Source organism: Salvelinus namaycush, chromosome 27 (genome assembly GCF_016432855.1).
Source record: "Salvelinus namaycush isolate Seneca chromosome 27, SaNama_1.0, whole genome shotgun sequence".
Lineage (NCBI taxonomy): Eukaryota > Metazoa > Chordata > Actinopteri > Salmoniformes > Salmonidae > Salvelinus > Salvelinus namaycush.
Window position 1 is genome coordinate 21,959,436 of NC_052333.1, and position 16,926 is coordinate 21,976,361.

At 50.2% G+C, this 16,926-nt stretch overlaps 1 protein-coding gene across 1 annotated transcript in view; it reads left to right on the forward strand.

Moving 5' to 3' along the window:
- Positions 1-16,926, forward strand: part of trappc9 (trafficking protein particle complex 9) — a 293,236-nt gene that overhangs the window by 72,198 nt on the left and 204,112 nt on the right. Inside the window, exon 15 of the mRNA XM_038966127.1 lies at positions 12,362-12,494. Within this exon, the coding sequence (XP_038822055.1) occupies positions 12,362-12,494 (133 nt within the window). The remainder of the gene's footprint in view (positions 1-12,361; positions 12,495-16,926) is intronic.

Below are 16,926 nucleotides of genomic sequence, written 5' to 3' on the forward strand. Positions count from 1 at the left end.
TATGGGGGGTTAATGAGGTGTATGTGGGGTTAATAGAGGTGTGTGTGGGGGGGGTAAATAGAGTGTGTGTGGGGAGTTATAGAGGTGGTGTGTGGGGAGTTAATAGAGGTGTGTGTGTGGGGGGTTAATAGAGGTGTGTGTGTGGTGGGGGTTAATAGAGGTGTGGTGTGGGGGTTAATAGAGGTGTGTGTGTGGTGGGGGGTTAATGAGGTGTGTGTGGTGGGGGTTAATAGAGGTGTGTGTGTGTGGGGGGGTAATAGAGTGTGTGTGTGGGGGGTTAATAGAGTGTGTGTGTGTGTGTGTGTGGGGGTTAATAGAGTTGTGTGTGTGGTGTGTGGGGGGGTAATAGAGGTGTGTGTGGGGGGGTTAATAGAGTGTGTGTGTGGGGGTAATGAGTTGTGTGGTTGGGGGGGGGTTATAGAGTGGTGTTTTGTGGGGGGGGGTAATAGAGTTGTGTGTGTGGGGGGGTTAATAGAGGTGTGTGTGTGTGGGGGGTTAAAGAGGTGTGTGTGGGGGGGTTAATAGAGGTGTGTGTGGGGGGGTAATAGAGGTTGTGGTGTGGGGGGTTAATAGAGGTGTGTGTGGGGGGGTTAATAGAGTGTGTGTGTGTGTGGGGTTAATAGAGGTGTGTATGGGGGTTAATAGAGGTGTGTGTATGGGGGTTAATAGAGGTGTGGGTGTGGGGGTTAATAGAGGTGTGTTGGGGGTTAACGAGAGGTGTGTATGGGGGGTTTAATAGAGTGTGTATGGGGGGTTAATAGAGGGTGTGTATGGGGGGTTAATAGAGGGGTGTGTGGGGGGTTAATAGAGGGTGTGTGTGGGGTTAATAGAGGGTGTGTGGGGGTTATAGAGGTGTGTGGGGGTTATAGAGGTGTGTGTGGGGGTTAATAGAGGGTGTGTGGGGTAATAGAGGGTGTGTGGGGTTAAGTCGTGTGTGTGGGGAATAGAGTGTGTGGGGTATAGAGGTTGGTGTGTGGGGGTATAGAGGTGTGTGTGGGGGTCAATAGAGGTGTGTTTGGGGGGTCAATAGTAGGTGTGTGTGGGGGTTAATAGAGTGTGGTATGTGGGGTTAATAGAGGGTGTATGTGGGGTTAATAGAGGTGTGTGTGGGGTTAATAGAGTTGTGTGTGGGGTGGGGGTTATAGAGTGTGTGTGTGTGGGGGGTTAATAGAGGTGTGTGTGTGTTGGGGGTTAATAGAGGTTGTGTGTTTGTGTGGTGTGGGGGGGTTAATAGAGGTGTGTGTGTGGTGGGGGTTAATAAGGTGTGTGTGTGGGGGGGGTTAATGAAGTGTGGTGTGGTGGGGGTTAATAAGAGTGTGTGTGTTTGTGGGGGTTATAGAGGGTGTGTGTGTGTGTGGGGGGTTAATAGAGGTTTGTGGGGGGGTTATAGAGGTGTGTTTGTGGGGGGGGTTTTAATAGAGGTGTGTGTGGGGGTTAATAAGGTGGTGTGTGGGGGGGTTAGTAGAGTGTGTTGTGGGTTATAGAGTGTGGGTGTTGGGGGGTTAATAGAGGTGTTTGTGTGGGGGGTTAATAGAGGTGTGGGGTTTAATAGAGTTTGTGGGGGGGTTTAATAGAGGTGTGTGTGTGTGTGTGGGGGGGGTTAATAAGGTGTGTGTGTGGGGGGGTTAATAGAGGTGTGTGTGTGTGTGGGGGGGGGGTTTTAGAGGTGTGTGTGTTGTGTGTGGGGGGGGTTATAGAGGTGTGTGGGGGTTAATGAGATGTATGTGTGTGTGTGGTTTTGGGGGTTAATAGAGGTGTGTATGGTGGGTTAATAGAGGTGTATGTGGGGTTAATAGAGGTGTGTTGGGGTTAATAGAGTGTGTTGTGTGGGGGTTACATGAGGTGGGTGGGGGTTAATAGAGGTGTGTGTGTGTGGGGGGTTAATAGAGGTGTGTGTGTGGGGGGGTTAATAGAGGTGGTGTGTTGTGTGGGGGGTTATAAGGTGTGTGTGTGGGGTTAATAGAGGTGTATGTGTGGGTGGGGGGTTAATAGGGTGTGTGTGTGGGGGGTAATAGAGGTGTGTGTGTGTGGGGGGGTTAATAGAGGTGTGTGTGTGGGGGGGTTTGAAGGTGTGTTGTGGGGGTGTTGGGGGTTAATAGGTGTGTGTGTTTGGGGTGGTTTGAGGTGTTGTGTGGGGGGTGTTAGAGTGTGTGTGGTGGGGGGTTATAGAGGTGTGTGTGGGGGGTTAATAGAGGTGTGTGTGTGTGGGGGTTAATAGGGTGGTTTGTGTGGGGGTGTGGTTGTGTGTGGTGTGGGGGGGTTAATAGAGGTGTGTGTGGGGGGGGTTAAGAGTGAGGTGTGTGGGGGGGTTTAGGGTTGTGTGTGTGGGGGTGTTAATAGGGTGTGTGTGTGTGTGTGGGGGTTATAGAGGTGTGTGTGTGGGGGGTTAATGGTGTTTGTGTGGGGGTGTCGGGGGGTTAATGAGGTGTGTGTGTGTGGGGGTTAATAGCGTGTGTGTGGGGGGGTTTAGAGTGTGTGTGGGGTTATAGAGTGTTGTGTGTGTTGGGGGGGGTTAATAGAGGTTGTTTGTGTGGGGGGGGGGGGGGGTTAATAGAGGTGTGTGGTGTGTGGGGGGGGGGGGTTTAGAGGTGTGTGTGTGTGTGTGTGGGGGGGTTAATAATGGTGTGTGTGTGTGGGGTGGGGTTAATAGAGGTGTGTGTGGGGGTTAATAAGAGGTGTGGTGGGGTTAATAGGGTGTGTGGGGGGTTAATAGAGGTGTGTGTGGGGGTAAATAAGGTGTGTGGGGGTTAATAGAGGTGTGTGTGGGGGATAATAGAGGTGTGTGTGGGGTTAATAGAGTTGTGTGTGGGGTAATAGTGTGTGTGGGGTCAATAGAGGTGTGTGTGGGGGTCAATAGAGGTGTGTGTGTGGTCATAGAGGTGTGTGTGGGGGTTATAGAGGTTGTGTGTGGGGGGTTAATAGAGGTGTGTGTGTGGGGGTTAATAGAGGTGTGGTGTGTGGGGGTTTAATAGAGTGTGTTGGGGGTTAATAAGGTTGTGGGGTGGTTAATAGAGGTGTGTGTGGGGGGTTAATAGAGTGTTTGTGGGGGTTAATAGAGTGTGGTGTGTGGGGGGTTAATAATGTGTTGTGTTGGTGGGGTTAATAGAGGTGTGTGGTGTGGTGGGGGGTTAATAGAGGTGTGTGTGTGGTTGGGGGGTTAATAGAGTTGTGTGTGTGGGTGGGGGTTAATAGAGTTTGTGTGGTGTGGGGTTAATAGAGTTTGTGTGTGTGTGTGGTGTGGGGGTTAATAGAGTTGTGGTGGGGGGGGGGGGGGTTAATAGAGGTGTGTGTGTGGGGGGTTAATAGAGGTGGTGTGTGGGGTTAATAGAGGTGTGTGTGTTGGGGGTTAATAGAGGGGTTGTGTATGAGGTGTGGTGGGGGGTTAATAGAGGCGTGTATGGGGGGTTAATAGAGGCGTGTATGGGGTGTTATAGAGGCGTGTATGGGGTAGGTGTGGGGGGTTAATAGAGGCGTGTATGGGGGTTAATAGAGGCGTGTATGGGGGTTATAAGGTTGTATGGGGGGTTAATAGAGGCGTGTATGGGGGTTAATAGAGGCGTGTATGGGGGGTTAATAGAGGCGTGTATGGGGGGTTAATAGAGGCGTGTGTGGGGGGTTAATAGAGGCGTGTGTGGGGGGTTAATAGAGGCGTGTGTGGGGGGTTAATAGAGGTGTGTGTGGGGGTTAATAGAGGTGTGTGTGGGGGGTTCATAGAGGTGTGTGTGGGGGTGTAATAGAGGTGTGTGTGTGGGTGGGGGGGGTTAATAGAGTGTGTGTGTGGGTGGGGGGTTAATAGAGTTGTGTGTGTGTTTGGGGGGTTATAGAAGTTGTGTGTGTGTGGGGGGTTAATAGAGTTGTGTGTGTGTGTGTGGGGGGTTAATAGAGTTTGTGGTGTGGGGGGGGTTAATAGAGGTGTGTGTGTGGGGGGTTAATAGAGGTGTGTGTGTGTGGTGGGGTTATAGAGGTGTTGTGTGGTGTGTTGGGGTTAATAGGTGTGTAGGGGGGTTATAGAGGTGTGTTGGGGGGTTAATAGAGGTGTGTTGGGGGGGTTTTAGAGGGTGTATGGGGGGGTTAATAGAGGGTGTTGGGGGTTAATAGAGGGTGTTGGGGGTTAATAGGTGTATGGGGGGTTAATAGAGGCGTGTATGGGGGGTTAATAGAGGCTGTATGGGGGGTTAATAGAGGCGTGTATGGGGGTTTATAGAGGGTGTTGGGGGGTTATAGAGGGTGGTGGGGGGTTAATATAGGGTGTGTGGGGGGTTAATAGGCTGTGTGTGTGTGGGGTAATAGAGGGTGTGTGGGGGTAATGAGGCGTGTGTGGGGGTTAATAGAGGTTGTGTGGGGGGTTAATAGAGGTGTGTGTGGGGGTTAATAGGGTGTGTTGTGGGGGTCAATAGAGGTGTGTGTGGTCAAGAGGTGGTGGTGGGGTAATAGAGGTGTGTATGGGTGTAATGAGGTGTGTGTGGGGGGTTAATGAGGTGTGTGTGGGGGGTTAATAGAGGTGTGTGTGTGTGGGTTAATAGAGGTGTGTGGTGTGTGGTGGGGGGTTAATAGAGTTGTGTGGGGGGTATAGGTGTGTGTGTGTGGGGGTTCATAGAGGTGTGTGTGTGTGGGGGGTTAATAGAGGTGTTTGTGTGTGTGTGTGGGGGGTTAATAGAGGTGTTTGTGTGTGTGTGTGTGTGTGTGGGGGGGGGTTAATAGAGGTGTGTGTGTGTGTGGGGTTAATAGAGGTGTGTGTGTGGGGGGGGGTTAATAGAGTGTGTGTGTGTGTGGGTTAATAGAGGTGTGTGTGTGTGGGGGGGGGGTTAATAGAGGTGTTGTGTGTGTGGGGGGGTTAATAGAGGTGTGTGTGTGTGGGGTGGGGTGTAATAGAGGTGTGTGTGGTGTGGGGGGGGGTTTAATAGAGGTGTGTGTGTGTGGGGGGTTAATAGAGGTGTGTGTGTGGGGGTGGGGTTAATAGAGTGTGTGTGGGGTTATAGAGGGTGTGTGGGGTTAATAGAGGTGTGGTGTGGGGGTTATAAGTGTGTGGTGGGGGTAATAGAGGTGTGTGTGGGGGTTTAATAGAGGTGTGTGTGGGGTCAATAGAGGTGTGTGTGGGGGTAATGAGGTGTGTATGGGGTTGGTGTGTGGGGGGGGTATAGAGGGTGTGTGGGGGTTAATAGAGGTGTGTGTGTGGGGGGTTAATAGAGGTGGTGTGGGGGTTAATGATGTGTGGTGGGGGGGTTAATAGAGGTGTGTGTGTGGTGGTTAATAGAGGTGTGTGTAGGGGGTTATAGAGTGTGTGTAGGGGGTTATAGAGTGTGTGTGTAGGGTATAAGTTGTGGTGTGTGGGGGTTAATAGAGGTGTGTGTGTGGTGGGGGTTAATAGAGGTTGTGTGTGTGGTGGGGGGTTAATAGAGTGTGTGTGTGTGGGGGTAATAGAGTTGTGTGTGTGTGGGGGGTTAATAGAGGTGTGTGTGGGGGGGGTTAATAGAGTTGTGTTGTGTGTGTGGGTGGGGGGTTAATAGAGTTGTGTGTGTGTGGGGGGGGTTAATAGAGGTGTGTGTGTGGGGGTTAATAGAGTTGTGGTGTGTGGGGGGGTTAATAGAGGTGTGTGTGTGGGGGGGTTTTAGTGAGTGTGTGTGTGTGGGGTTAATAGAGGTGTGTATGGGGGTTAATAGAGGTGTGTATGGGGGGTTAATAGAGGTGTGTTGGGGGGTTAATAGAGTGTGTATGGGGGGTTTAATGGAGGGTGTATGGGGGGTTAATAGAGGCGTGTTGTGGGGGTTAATAGAGGCGTGTATGGGGGGTTAATAGAGGGTGTATGGGGGTTAATAGAGGCTTGTTGTGGGGGTTATAGAGGGTGTTTGGGGGGGTAATAGGGCGTGTGGGGTTATAGAGGCGTGTATGGGTGTAGGGGTGTGTGGGGGTTAATAAGGGTGGTGGGGGTTAATAGAGGCGTGTGTGGGGGTAATAGAGGCGTGTGTGGGGGGTTAATAGAGGTGTGGTGTGGGGGTTAATAGAGGTGTGTGTGGGGTTAATAGAGGTTTGTGGGGGTCAATAGAGGTGTGTGTGGGGTCAATAGAGGTGTGTATGGGGGGTAATAGGTGTGTGTGGGGGTTAATAGAGGTTGTGTTGGGGGGTTAATAGAGGTTTGTGTGGGGTGTAATAGAGGTGTTATGGGGGTTAATAGAGGTGTGGTGTGGGGGTTTAATAGAGGTGTTGTGTGTGTGTGTGGTGGGGGGTTAATAGAGTTGTGTGGGGGGTTAATAGAGGTGTGTGTGTGTGGGGGGTTAATAGAGGTGTGTGTGTGTGTGGGGTTAATAGAGGTGTTTGTGTGTGTGTGTGTGGGGGGTAATAGATGTGTTTGTGTGTGTGTGTGGGGTGGGGGGGGGGGGGGTTTAATAGAGGTGTGTGTGTGGGGGGGGTTATAGAGGTGTGTGTGTGGGGGAGGGGGGTTAATAGAGGTGTGTGTGTGTGGGGGTGGGGGGTTAATGGGTGTGTGTGTGTGGGGGGTTAATAGAGGTGTTGTGTGTGTGGGGGGGGGTTATAGAGGTGTGTGGTGTGGGGGGGGTGAATAGAGGTGTGTGTGTGGGGGGGGTGAATAGAGGTGTGTGTGTGTGTGGGGGGTTAATAGAGGTGTGTGTGTGGGGTTGGGGGGTTAATAGAGGTGTGTGTGGGGGGGTTAATAGAGGTGTGGGTATGATGGTGGTGTGGTGGGTGTTGGGGGTTTAGAGGTGTGTATGTGTGGGTTATGGGTGTATGTGGGGTTAATAGGGTGTGTGTGGGGGTTATAGAGGTGTGGTGTGTGGGGGGTTAATAGAGGTGGGTTGTGGGGGGTAATAGAGGTGTGTGTGGGGTTTATAAGGTGTGTGTGTGTGGGGGGGGTTAAGAGGTTGTGTGTGGGGGGGGGTTAATAGAGCTGTGTGTGTGGGGGTGTTGGGGGGTTTGGTGTGTGTGTGGTGGGGTGGGGGGGGGTTAATAGAGGTTGTGTGTGGGGGGTTAATAGTGTGTGTGTGGGGGTGTTAAGTGGTGTGTGTGTGGGGGGGGGGGTTAATAAGTGTGTTTGTGTGTGGGGGGTTATAGAGGTTGTGTGTGGGGTGTGGGGTTAATAGAGGTGTGTGTGTGTGTGGGGGGTTAATAGAGGTGTGTGTGTGTGGGGGGGTTAATAGAGGCGTGTGGGGGTTTAATAGAGGGGTGTGGTGTGTGGGGGGGTTATAGATGGTGGTGTGTGGGGGGGTTAATAGAGTGTTGTTGTGTGTGTGTGTGTGGGGGGGGTTATAGTGGTGTGTGTGTGTGTGGGGGTATATAGAGGTGTGTGTGTGGGGGGGGGTTAATAGAGTGTGTGTGTGTGGGGGTTAATAGAGGTGTGTGTGTGTGGGGGTTATAGAGGTGTGTGTGTGGGGAGGTTGTGGGGGGGTGGGGTATAGGGGGTTAATAGAGGTGTGTGTGTGTGGGGGGGGTTAATAGAGGTGTGTGTGTGGGGTGGGGTTATAGGGTGTGTGTGTGTTGGGGGTTAATAGATGTGTGTGTGTGGGTTGTGGGGGTTAATGAGGTTTGTGGGGGGGTTAATAGAGGTGTGGGGGGTTATGGAGATGTGTGTGTGTGGGTGTTGGGGGTTATAGAGGTGTGTTGTGGGGTTAATAGAGGTTGTGTGGGGGTTAATAGAGGTGTGTGTGTTGTTGGGGGGGATTAATAGAGGGTGGGTCGTGTGGGGTAATAGAGGTGTTGGTGGGGTTAATAAGGTGTGTGTGTGTGGGGGGGGTTAATAGAGGTGTGTGTGGGGGGGGTTAATAGAGCTGTGTTGTGGGGTGTTGGGGGGTTATAGAGGTGTGTGTGTGTGGGGGGTTCTAGAGGTGTTTGTGTGTGTGTGTGTGGGGGTTTATGAGGTGTTTGTGTGTGTGTGTGTGTGGGGGGGGGGTTAATAGAGGTGTGTGTGTGTGTGGGGGGTTAATAGAGGTGTGTGTGTGGGGGGGGGGTTATGGGTGTGTGTGTGTGTGGGTTTGGTGTTGTGGTGTGGGGGGGGGTTAATGAGGTTGTGTTGTGGGGGGGGTTAATGAGGTGTGTGTGTGTGGGGGGGGTTAATAGAGGTGTGTGTGTGGGGGGGGGTTTGGGTGTGGGATGTGTGTGGGGGGGTTACATAGGGTGTGTGGTGTGTGGTTGTTGGGGGGTTTGGGTGTGTTGGGGGGTTATGAGGTAGTATTTGGGGTTTAGAGGTGTGTGTGGGGGTTTAATCGGAGGTGTGTGTGTGTGGGGGGGGATTAATAGAGGTGGGTCTGTGGGGGGTAATAGAGGTGTGTGTTGGGGTTTATAGGGTGTGTGTGTGTGGGGGGGGTTTAGAGGTGGTGTGTGGGGGGGGGTTATAGAGCTGTGTGTGTGTGGGTGTTGGGGGGTTATGAGGTGTGTGTGTGGGTGGGGGGGGATTAGAGGTGTGTGTGTGGGGGTATATTGGGTGTGTGTGTGTGTGTGGGTGTTATGAGGTGTGTGTGTGGGGGGGGGTTATGAGGTGTGTGTGTGTGGGGGGGTTTAGGGTTTGTGGGGTGTTGGGGGTTAATAGAGGTGTGTGGGTGTGGGGGGTTGGGTGGGTTGTGTGGGGGTTATAGAGGCGTGTGGGGGGTTATAGGGTGTGTGTGTGTGGGGGGGTTCAATAGAGGTGTGTGTGTGGGGGGGTTACTGAGGTGTGTGTGTGTGGGGGGTTATGGTGTGTGTGTGTGGGGGTTTAGGAGTGTGTGTGGGGTTTGGTGTGTGGGTGTTGGGGGGTTATAGAGGTGTGTGTGGGGGGGTTAAGAGGTTGTGTGTTGTGGGGGGGGGGGGGGGGTTATTGAGGTACAGTTGTAGCCAAAAGGTTTGAGAATGACACAAATATTAATTTCCACAAAGTTTGCTGCTTCAGTGTCTTTAGATGTTTTTGTCAGATGTTGAAAAAGGCATTGTTCGTCACCAAACTGTTCCTGGATGGTTGGGAGAAGTTGCTCTCGGAGGATGTGTTGGTACCATTCTTTATTCATGGCTGTGTTCTTAGGCAAAATTGTGAGTGAGCCCACTCCCTTGGCTGAGAAGCACCCCCACGTGAATGGTCTCAGGATGCTTTACTGTTGGCATGACACAGGACTGATGGTAGCGCTCACCTTGCTCTCCGGACAAGCTTTTTCGGATGCCCCAAACAATCGGAAAGGGGATTCTCAGAGAAAATGACTTTACCCCGTCCTCAGCAGTCCAATCCCTGTACCTTTTGCAGAATATCAGTCTGTCCCTGATGTTTTTCCTGGAGAGAAGTGGCTTCTTCGCTGCCCTTCTTGACACCAGGCCATCCCCCAAAAGTCTTCGCCTCACTGTGCGTGCAGATGTACACCTGCCTGCTGCCATTCCTGAGGAAGCTCTGTACTGGTGGTGCTCCGATCCCGCAGCTGAATCAACTTTAGGAGACGGTCCTGGCGCTTGCTGGGCTTTCTTGGGCGCCCTGTAGCCTTCTTCACAACAATTGAACCGCTCTCCTTGAAGTTCTTGATGATCCGATAAATGGTTGATTTAGGTGCAATCTTACTGGCAGCAATATGTTTGCCTGTGAAGCCCTTTTTAATAGAGGTGTGTGTGTGGGGAGGGGTTAATAGAGGTGTGTATGGAGGGTGTGTGTGGGTTGATGGAGGGTGTGTGTGGGTTGATGGAGGGTGTGTGTGGGTTGATGGAGGGTGTGTGGGGGTTGATGGAGGGTGTGTGGGGATTGATATAGGGGGTGTGGTGGTGAATAGAGGAGTGTGGTGGTGAATAGAGGAGTGTGGTGGTGAATAGAGGAGTGTGGGGGTGAATAGAGGGGTGTGGGGGTGTGGGGGTGAATAGAGGAGTGTGGGGGTGAATAGAGGAGTGTGGGGGTGAATAGAGGAGTGTGGTGTGGGTGAATAGAGGAGTGTGTGGGGGTTAAGAGGGTGTGTGGGGGTGAATAGAGGACTGTGGTGGTGAATAGAGGAGCGTGGGGGTGAATAGAGGCGCGTGGGGGTGAATAGAGGCGCTTGGGGGTGAATAGAGGAGTGTGGTGGTGAATAGAGGAGTGTGGGGGTGAATAGAGGAGTGTGGTGGTGAATAGAGGAGTGTGGGGGTGAATAGAGGGGTGTGGGGGTGAATAGAGGAGTGTGGGGGTGAATAGAGGAGTGTGGGGGTGAATAGAGGAGTGTGGTGTGGGTGAATAGAGGAGTGTGTGGGGGTTAAGAGGGTGTGTGGGGGTGAATAGAGGACTGTGGTGGTGAATAGAGGAGCGTGGGGGTGAATAGAGGCGCGTGGGGGTGAATAGAGGCGCGTGGGGGTGAATAGAGGCGCGTGGGGGTGAATAGAGGCGCGTGGGGGTGAATAGAGGCGCGTGGGGGTGAATAGAGGCGCGTGGGGGTGAATAGAGGCGCGTGGGGGTGAATAGAGGCGCGTGGGGGTGAATAGAGGCGCGTGGTGGTGAATAGAGGCGCGTGGTGGTGAATAGAGGCGCGTGGTGGTGAATAGAGGCGCGTGGGGGTGAATAGAGGCGTGTGGGGGTGAATAGAGGAGTGTGGTGTGGGTGAATAGAGGAGTGTGGTGTGGGTTAAGAGGGTGTGTGGGGGTGAAGAGAGGACTGTGGCGGTGAATAGAGGAGTGTGGGGGTTAAGAGGGTGTGTGGGGGTGTGGTGGTGTATAGAGGCGCGTGGGGGTGAATAGAGGCGCGTGGGGGTGAATAGAGGCGTGGGGGTGAATAGAGGCGTGTGGGGGTGAATAGAGGCGTGTGGTGGTGAATAGAGGCGTGTGGTGGTGAATAGAGGCGTGTGGTGGTGAATAGAGGCGTGTGGTGGTGAATAGAGGCGTGTGGTGGTGAATAGAGGCGTGTGGGGGTGAATAGAGGAGTGTGGGGGTGAATAGAGGAGTGTGGTGTGGGTGAATAGAGGAGTGTGGTGTGGGTGAATAGAGGAGTGTGGTGTGGGTTAAGAGGGTGTGTGGGGGTGAATAGAGGACTGTGGCGGTGAATAGAGGAGTGTGGGGGTGAATAGAGGAGTGTGGTGGTGAATAGAGGCGTGTGGTGGTGAATAGAGGAGTGTGGTGGTGAATAGAGGAGTGTGGTGGTGAATAGAGGCGTGTGGGGGTGAATAGAGGTCTGTGGTGGTGAATAGTGGTGGTGAATAGAGGCGTGTGGGGGTGAATAGAGGCGTGTGGGGGTGAATAGAGGCGTGTGGGGGTGAATAGAGGCGTGTGGGTGTGAATAGAGGCGTGTGGGGGTGAATAGAGGCGTGTGGGGGTGAATAGAGGCGTGTGGGGGTGAATAGAGGCGTGTGGTGGTGAATAGAGGCGTGTGGGGGTGAATAGAGGCGTGTGGGGGTGAATAGAGGCGTGTGGTGGTGAATAGTGGTGGTGAATAGAGGAGTGTGGGGGTGAATAGAGGAGTGTGGGGGTGAATAGAGGAGTGTGGGGATGAATAGAGGAGTGTGGTGTGGGGGTGAATAGAGGAGTGTGGTGTGGGGGTGAATAGAGGAGTGTGGTGTGGGGGTGAATAGAGGAGTGTGGTGTGGGGGTGAATAGAGGATTGTGTGGGGGTGAATAGAGGAGTGTGGGGGTGAATAGAGGCGTGTGGGGGTGAATAGAGGCGTGTGGGTGTGAATAGAGGCGTGTGGGGGTGAATAGAGGCGTGTGGGGGTGAATAGAGGCGTGTGGGGGTGAATAGAGGCGTGTGGTGGTGAATAGAGGCGTGTGGGGGTGAATAGAGGCGTGTGGGGGTGAATAGAGGCGTGTGGTGGTGAATAGTGGTGGTGAATAGAGGAGTGTGGGGGTGAATAGAGGAGTGTGGGGGTGAATAGAGGAGTGTGGGGATGAATAGAGGAGTGTGGTGTGGGGGTGAATAGAGGAGTGTGGTGTGGGGGTGAATAGAGGAGTGTGGTGTGGGGGTGAATAGAGGAGTGTGGTGTGGGGGTGAATAGAGGATTGTGTGGGGGTGAATAGAGGAGTGTGGGGGTGAATAGAGGCGTGTGGGGGTGAATAGAGGCGTGTGGGGGTGAATAGAGGCGTGTGGTGGTGAATAGAGGCGTGTGGGGGTGAATAGAGGCGTGTGGGGGTGAATAGAGGCGTGTGGGGGTGAATAGAGGAGTGTGGGGGTGAATAGAGTGGGTGTTAAGAGGGTAAACCTTTGTTATGCCACAGTGGGAGTCCCAACAATAAACCAAACCAAGACTCAGAGCTCTATTTCTCCCATTTGTATTAGATGAATAAGTTAGACCCTTTTTTTCTGAACAGAGGATGATTGGATAGAAATCCTTTAGAATTGTTTTCTCAATGTCACCCTTTATAGAATGGAGAGAAGTTATCGGAGTGCTTGTTAGTCCTTGGTTTGAGGGCGCTGAATTTTACCTCTCTCTCGCCCTCTCTCTCTTCCCTGTAGGCTACCACACGTCAGTGTTTGGTGTGACCAGTGACTGTCTCCTGGAGGGTCTACCCAGTGTGTTGACCAGTGGCTGTATGGTGGAGGTCATTCCATCATTACCCCGTCTCCAGCTCAGCACCTCTCTACCACGGTGAGATACCCTGCGCCCTAACCCCTAACCCATACCCCCTACACCCTAACCCATACCCCCTACCCCCTACACCCTAACCTCAACTTCAAACACCCTGTCCACACAGTACATGTTATAGCAGGTTTTATTTATCCTGGTTCTGGGGACCAGAACTATCACCCCTGATTCAACAGATCAATGAATCAAGTCGTTGACAGCTGATCAAGTATAACATTTTGAGCCTATTTGGGTCCTCCTATGTCCCCATAACCTTTACCTTATACCCCCTTGTTCTGCCTCATTAAATCAAACCTAAGAGTCCTTTGTTCTCTGTTTTAAAGCTGCTGTGTCATCAGAAGTGGCTTTCAGTCAGTCCTATTAATGCCCGGTCACACACAGAGATGATGTACTATAGCCTATACGAACCACAGTGCAGTGACCTCTATCCTGGAGCTAGACGCTAGCAGTTCTTCCTCTTCTCCTATTTCCTGTTGTGCACCTGTTCTTACCAGTCATCAAACCAATCACTCCCCACCACTGCTTGTTATTACCAATCACTTTAACAGTTGGAAGTCTCACCAATGTTCATGGGTACAACCTTAAAGTGACTGAAGAATGCACTGCTCCTTTGCTTGTGAAATTCTCCACTTTACTCCAGCTCTGAGATGGTGTGTTTTAGAGATGATGGGGCAGCCACCTGGGAACGGTAGGTAGTCAGAATGCTTAGTCATAGCCACTTTAAAATGAATGAGAAGTAGTGGGGTTTCTGGACCAAAAACACGACCAGCTCCCAGCGGCATCTTGATACTTTTAGCTAGTGCTAATTCACAGCCCCAGTCCCTAGACAGGCTCTTGTCTGCAAGGCAGAGTCGTCCTTTAAACAGTCGTCACTCAGTTCAGTCATATCTGGATTTCTTGCTTCTTCCGGCTACTTTTAAATTACCCACTGATGCCTCAGAGGAACCTCTATAATTACTAAGAACTTAAGTAATTATGTATACTTTGATAATTACAGGTTCTCTGTCTTATTAGGCAGAAAGATAGTTGGATAGATATGCTTTCTCTTCAGCCTAGTCGCTTGCTGCTGGACAATAACAATACAATACAGACATAATTCTGAGACTGACTGTTGTATTGATTCCTGTACCCAACAGAGTCAGCTTCAGTAATAGCACATGCACAAAGTGGACAATTGAAATCCAATTCTCTAGATTTTGTTTTATTCAGCTTGAAGTAATAACTAACATGGCAGGGACTAAATGGACCTCTGTTGAAATCACCACCCGTCTTGTTCCTCTATGATTTGGCCACTCAGCTTCCCTCAGTACCTCATTGTACCTTGTTCAGAATAATCGTCCCAGTTGTACTCTTTTGCTGTAATCAAGCTATTTTTCTCTCTCTTCGTCCTCCTTTTCTTTTGTATCTCATTTTCTTTGACTTGTGGTTCCCCTTCCCAATGGCCAGGGCCTTGAATATCTGTGTTGCTTTATTTGTGTGTGTGTGTATGCTTGTGCTTTACTCGTCTCATATGTGTATATACTATATTCTATTCTACTGTATTTAGTCTATGCCACTCCGACGTTGCTCATCCCATTATTTATATATTCCTTAATTCCCTTTTACTTTTAGGTTGTGTGTGTTGTGAATTGTTAGATATTACTGCACTGTTGGAGCTAGAAACACAAGCATTTCGCTACTCCGCAATAGCATCTGATAAACATGTGTATGTGACAAATAAAATTTGATGATATTTGTATGTGTGTAGATTTGCGCCCAGTGGCCAACATCAAGACAGGGTGAAAGTCCCAGACCCTCTGTTGGGCAGTGTCTAGACGCACTATCAGGAAATATGATTTCCTGATTCTACTCAAAATATTTTATGCAACAAAAATATTTGAGCAGGAATTCCTGCTCAAATAGTGAAGTTCCGTACACAAATTTGACAAGGCACAAATGAGAAATGAAAAGAAACTGCAACTTAAAATCTTAATACAAGTTCCACAGACATGTGACTAACAGAAATGGAGTAATGTGTCCCTGAACAAAGGGGGGGTCAAAATCAAAGGTAACAGTCAGTATCTGGTGTGGCCATCAGCTGCATTAAGTACTGCAGTGCATTTCCTCATCATGGACTGCACCAGATTTGCCAGTTCTTGCTGTGAGATGTTACCCCACTCTTCCACCAAGGCACCTGCAAGTTCCTGGACATTTCTGGTGGAACGGCCCTAGCCCTCACCCTCCGATCCAACAGGTCCCAGACGTGCTCAATGGGATTGAGATCCGGGCTCTTCGCTGGCCATGGCAGAACACTGACATTCCTGTCTTGCAGGAAATCACGCACGGAATGAGCAGTATGGCTGGTGGCATTGTCATGCTGGAGGGTCATGTGAGGATGAGCAGTAAAGGTACCACATGAGGGAAGAGGATGTCTTCCCTGTAATGCACAGCGTTGAGATTGCCTGCAATGACAACAAGCTCAGTCCGATGATGCTGTGACACACCGCTCCAGACCATGACGGACCCTCCACCTCCAAATCGATCCCGCTCCAGAGTACAGGCCTCGGTGTAACCCTCATTCCTTTGACGATAAACGCGAATCTGACCATCACTCCTGGTGAGACAAAACCGCGACTCGTCAGAGAAGAGCACTTTTTGCCATTCCTGTCTGGTCCAGCGACGATGGGTTTGTGCCAATAGGCGATGTTGTTGCCGGTGACGTCTTGTGAGGACCTGCCTTACAACAGGCCTACAAGCCCTCAGTCCAGCCTCTCTCAGCCTATTGCGGACAGTCTGAGCACTGAGGATTGTGCGTTCCTGGTGTAACTCGGCAGTTGTTGTTGCCATCTTGTACCTGTCCCGCAGGTGTGATGTTCGGCTGTACCGATCCTGTGCAGGTGTTGTTACACGTGGTCTGCCACTGCGAGGACGATCAGCTGTCCTTCTTGTCTCCCTGTAGTGCTGTCTTAGGCGTCTCACACTACGGACATTGCAATTTATTACCCTGGCCACATCTGCAGTCCTCATGCCTCCTTGCAGCATGCCTAAGGCAGGTTCACGCAGATGAGCAGGTACCCTGGGCATCTTTCTTTTGGTGTTTTTCAGTCAGTAGAAAGGCCTCTTTTAGTGTCCTTAGTTTTCATAACTGTGACCTTAATTGCCTACCGTCTGTAAGCTGTTAGTGTCTTAACGACCGTTCCACAGGTGCATGTTCATTAATTGTTTATGGGTCATTGAACAAGCATGGGAAACAGTGTTTAAACCATTTACAATGAAGATCTGTGAAGTTATTTGGATTTTTACGAATTATCTTTGAAAGACAGTGTCCTGAAAAAGGGATGTTTCTTTTTTTGCTAAGTTTACATGAAATTGTTATTATATCTGAATGATGAGTCATTGTTACATTATATATTAATTTAGACCAACTCAGAAAGGTACACATTTTTACTTTGGTTTTACTCGATTGGCTCACCTAAGAGAAAAGGTATCAGGACACGAGGAATCCTTGATAACCATTTATTTAAACATCAACGGTTTGCAAAACAGCTCTTATTAAATAGTACAAAAGCAGCAGAAATGATTCTCTAATTATTAGTTGACAAATTACAGAATTGCAATCAACATTGCAGGTACGTCCTGATTGCGGCAGGTCGGCAAAACCCTAGAATTAGGAACTAGAACATTAACACTTGCTAGTATAGGATCTCTGTGGGCAGAACCGTGTCTTTAGGAGAGAATGGAGCTTCAACTCCATAGACTTCACAAGGACCAAAGTATTCTCATAGTAACCATGGATAACTGGTTGGTCTGGTCACCCCCAAAACCAATTCTTCCTTTGGCCGCCTCTCCTTCCAGTTCTCTGCTGCCAATGATTGGAACGAACTACAAAAATCTCTGAAACTGGAAACACTTATCTCCCTCACTAGCTTTAAGCACCAGCTGTCAGAGCAGCTCATAGATTACTGCACCTGTACATAGCCCATCTATAATTTAGCCCAAACAACTACCTCTTTACCTACTGTATTCATTTATTTATTTTTGCTCCTTTGCACCCCATTATTTCTATCTCTACTTTGCACTTTCTTCCACTGCAAACCAACCATTCCAGTGTTTTTTTTTTTACTTGCTATATTGTATTTACTTCGCCACCATGGCCTTTTTATATTTTTATTTATTTTTATATATATTTTGTTTGCCTTCACCTCCCTTATCTCACCTCACTTGCTCACATTGTATATAGACTTATTTTTCACTGTATTATTGACTGTATGTTTGTTCTACTCCATGTGTAACTATGTGTTGTTGTATGTATCGAACTGCTTTGCTTTATCTTGGCCAGGTCGCAATTGTAAATGAGAACGTGTTCTCAATTTGCCTACCTGGTTAAATAAAGGTGAAATAAAAAAAATAACAACAAAAATGGGGACTCATGGAGGCTCAAATAGCTCGTGGTTTG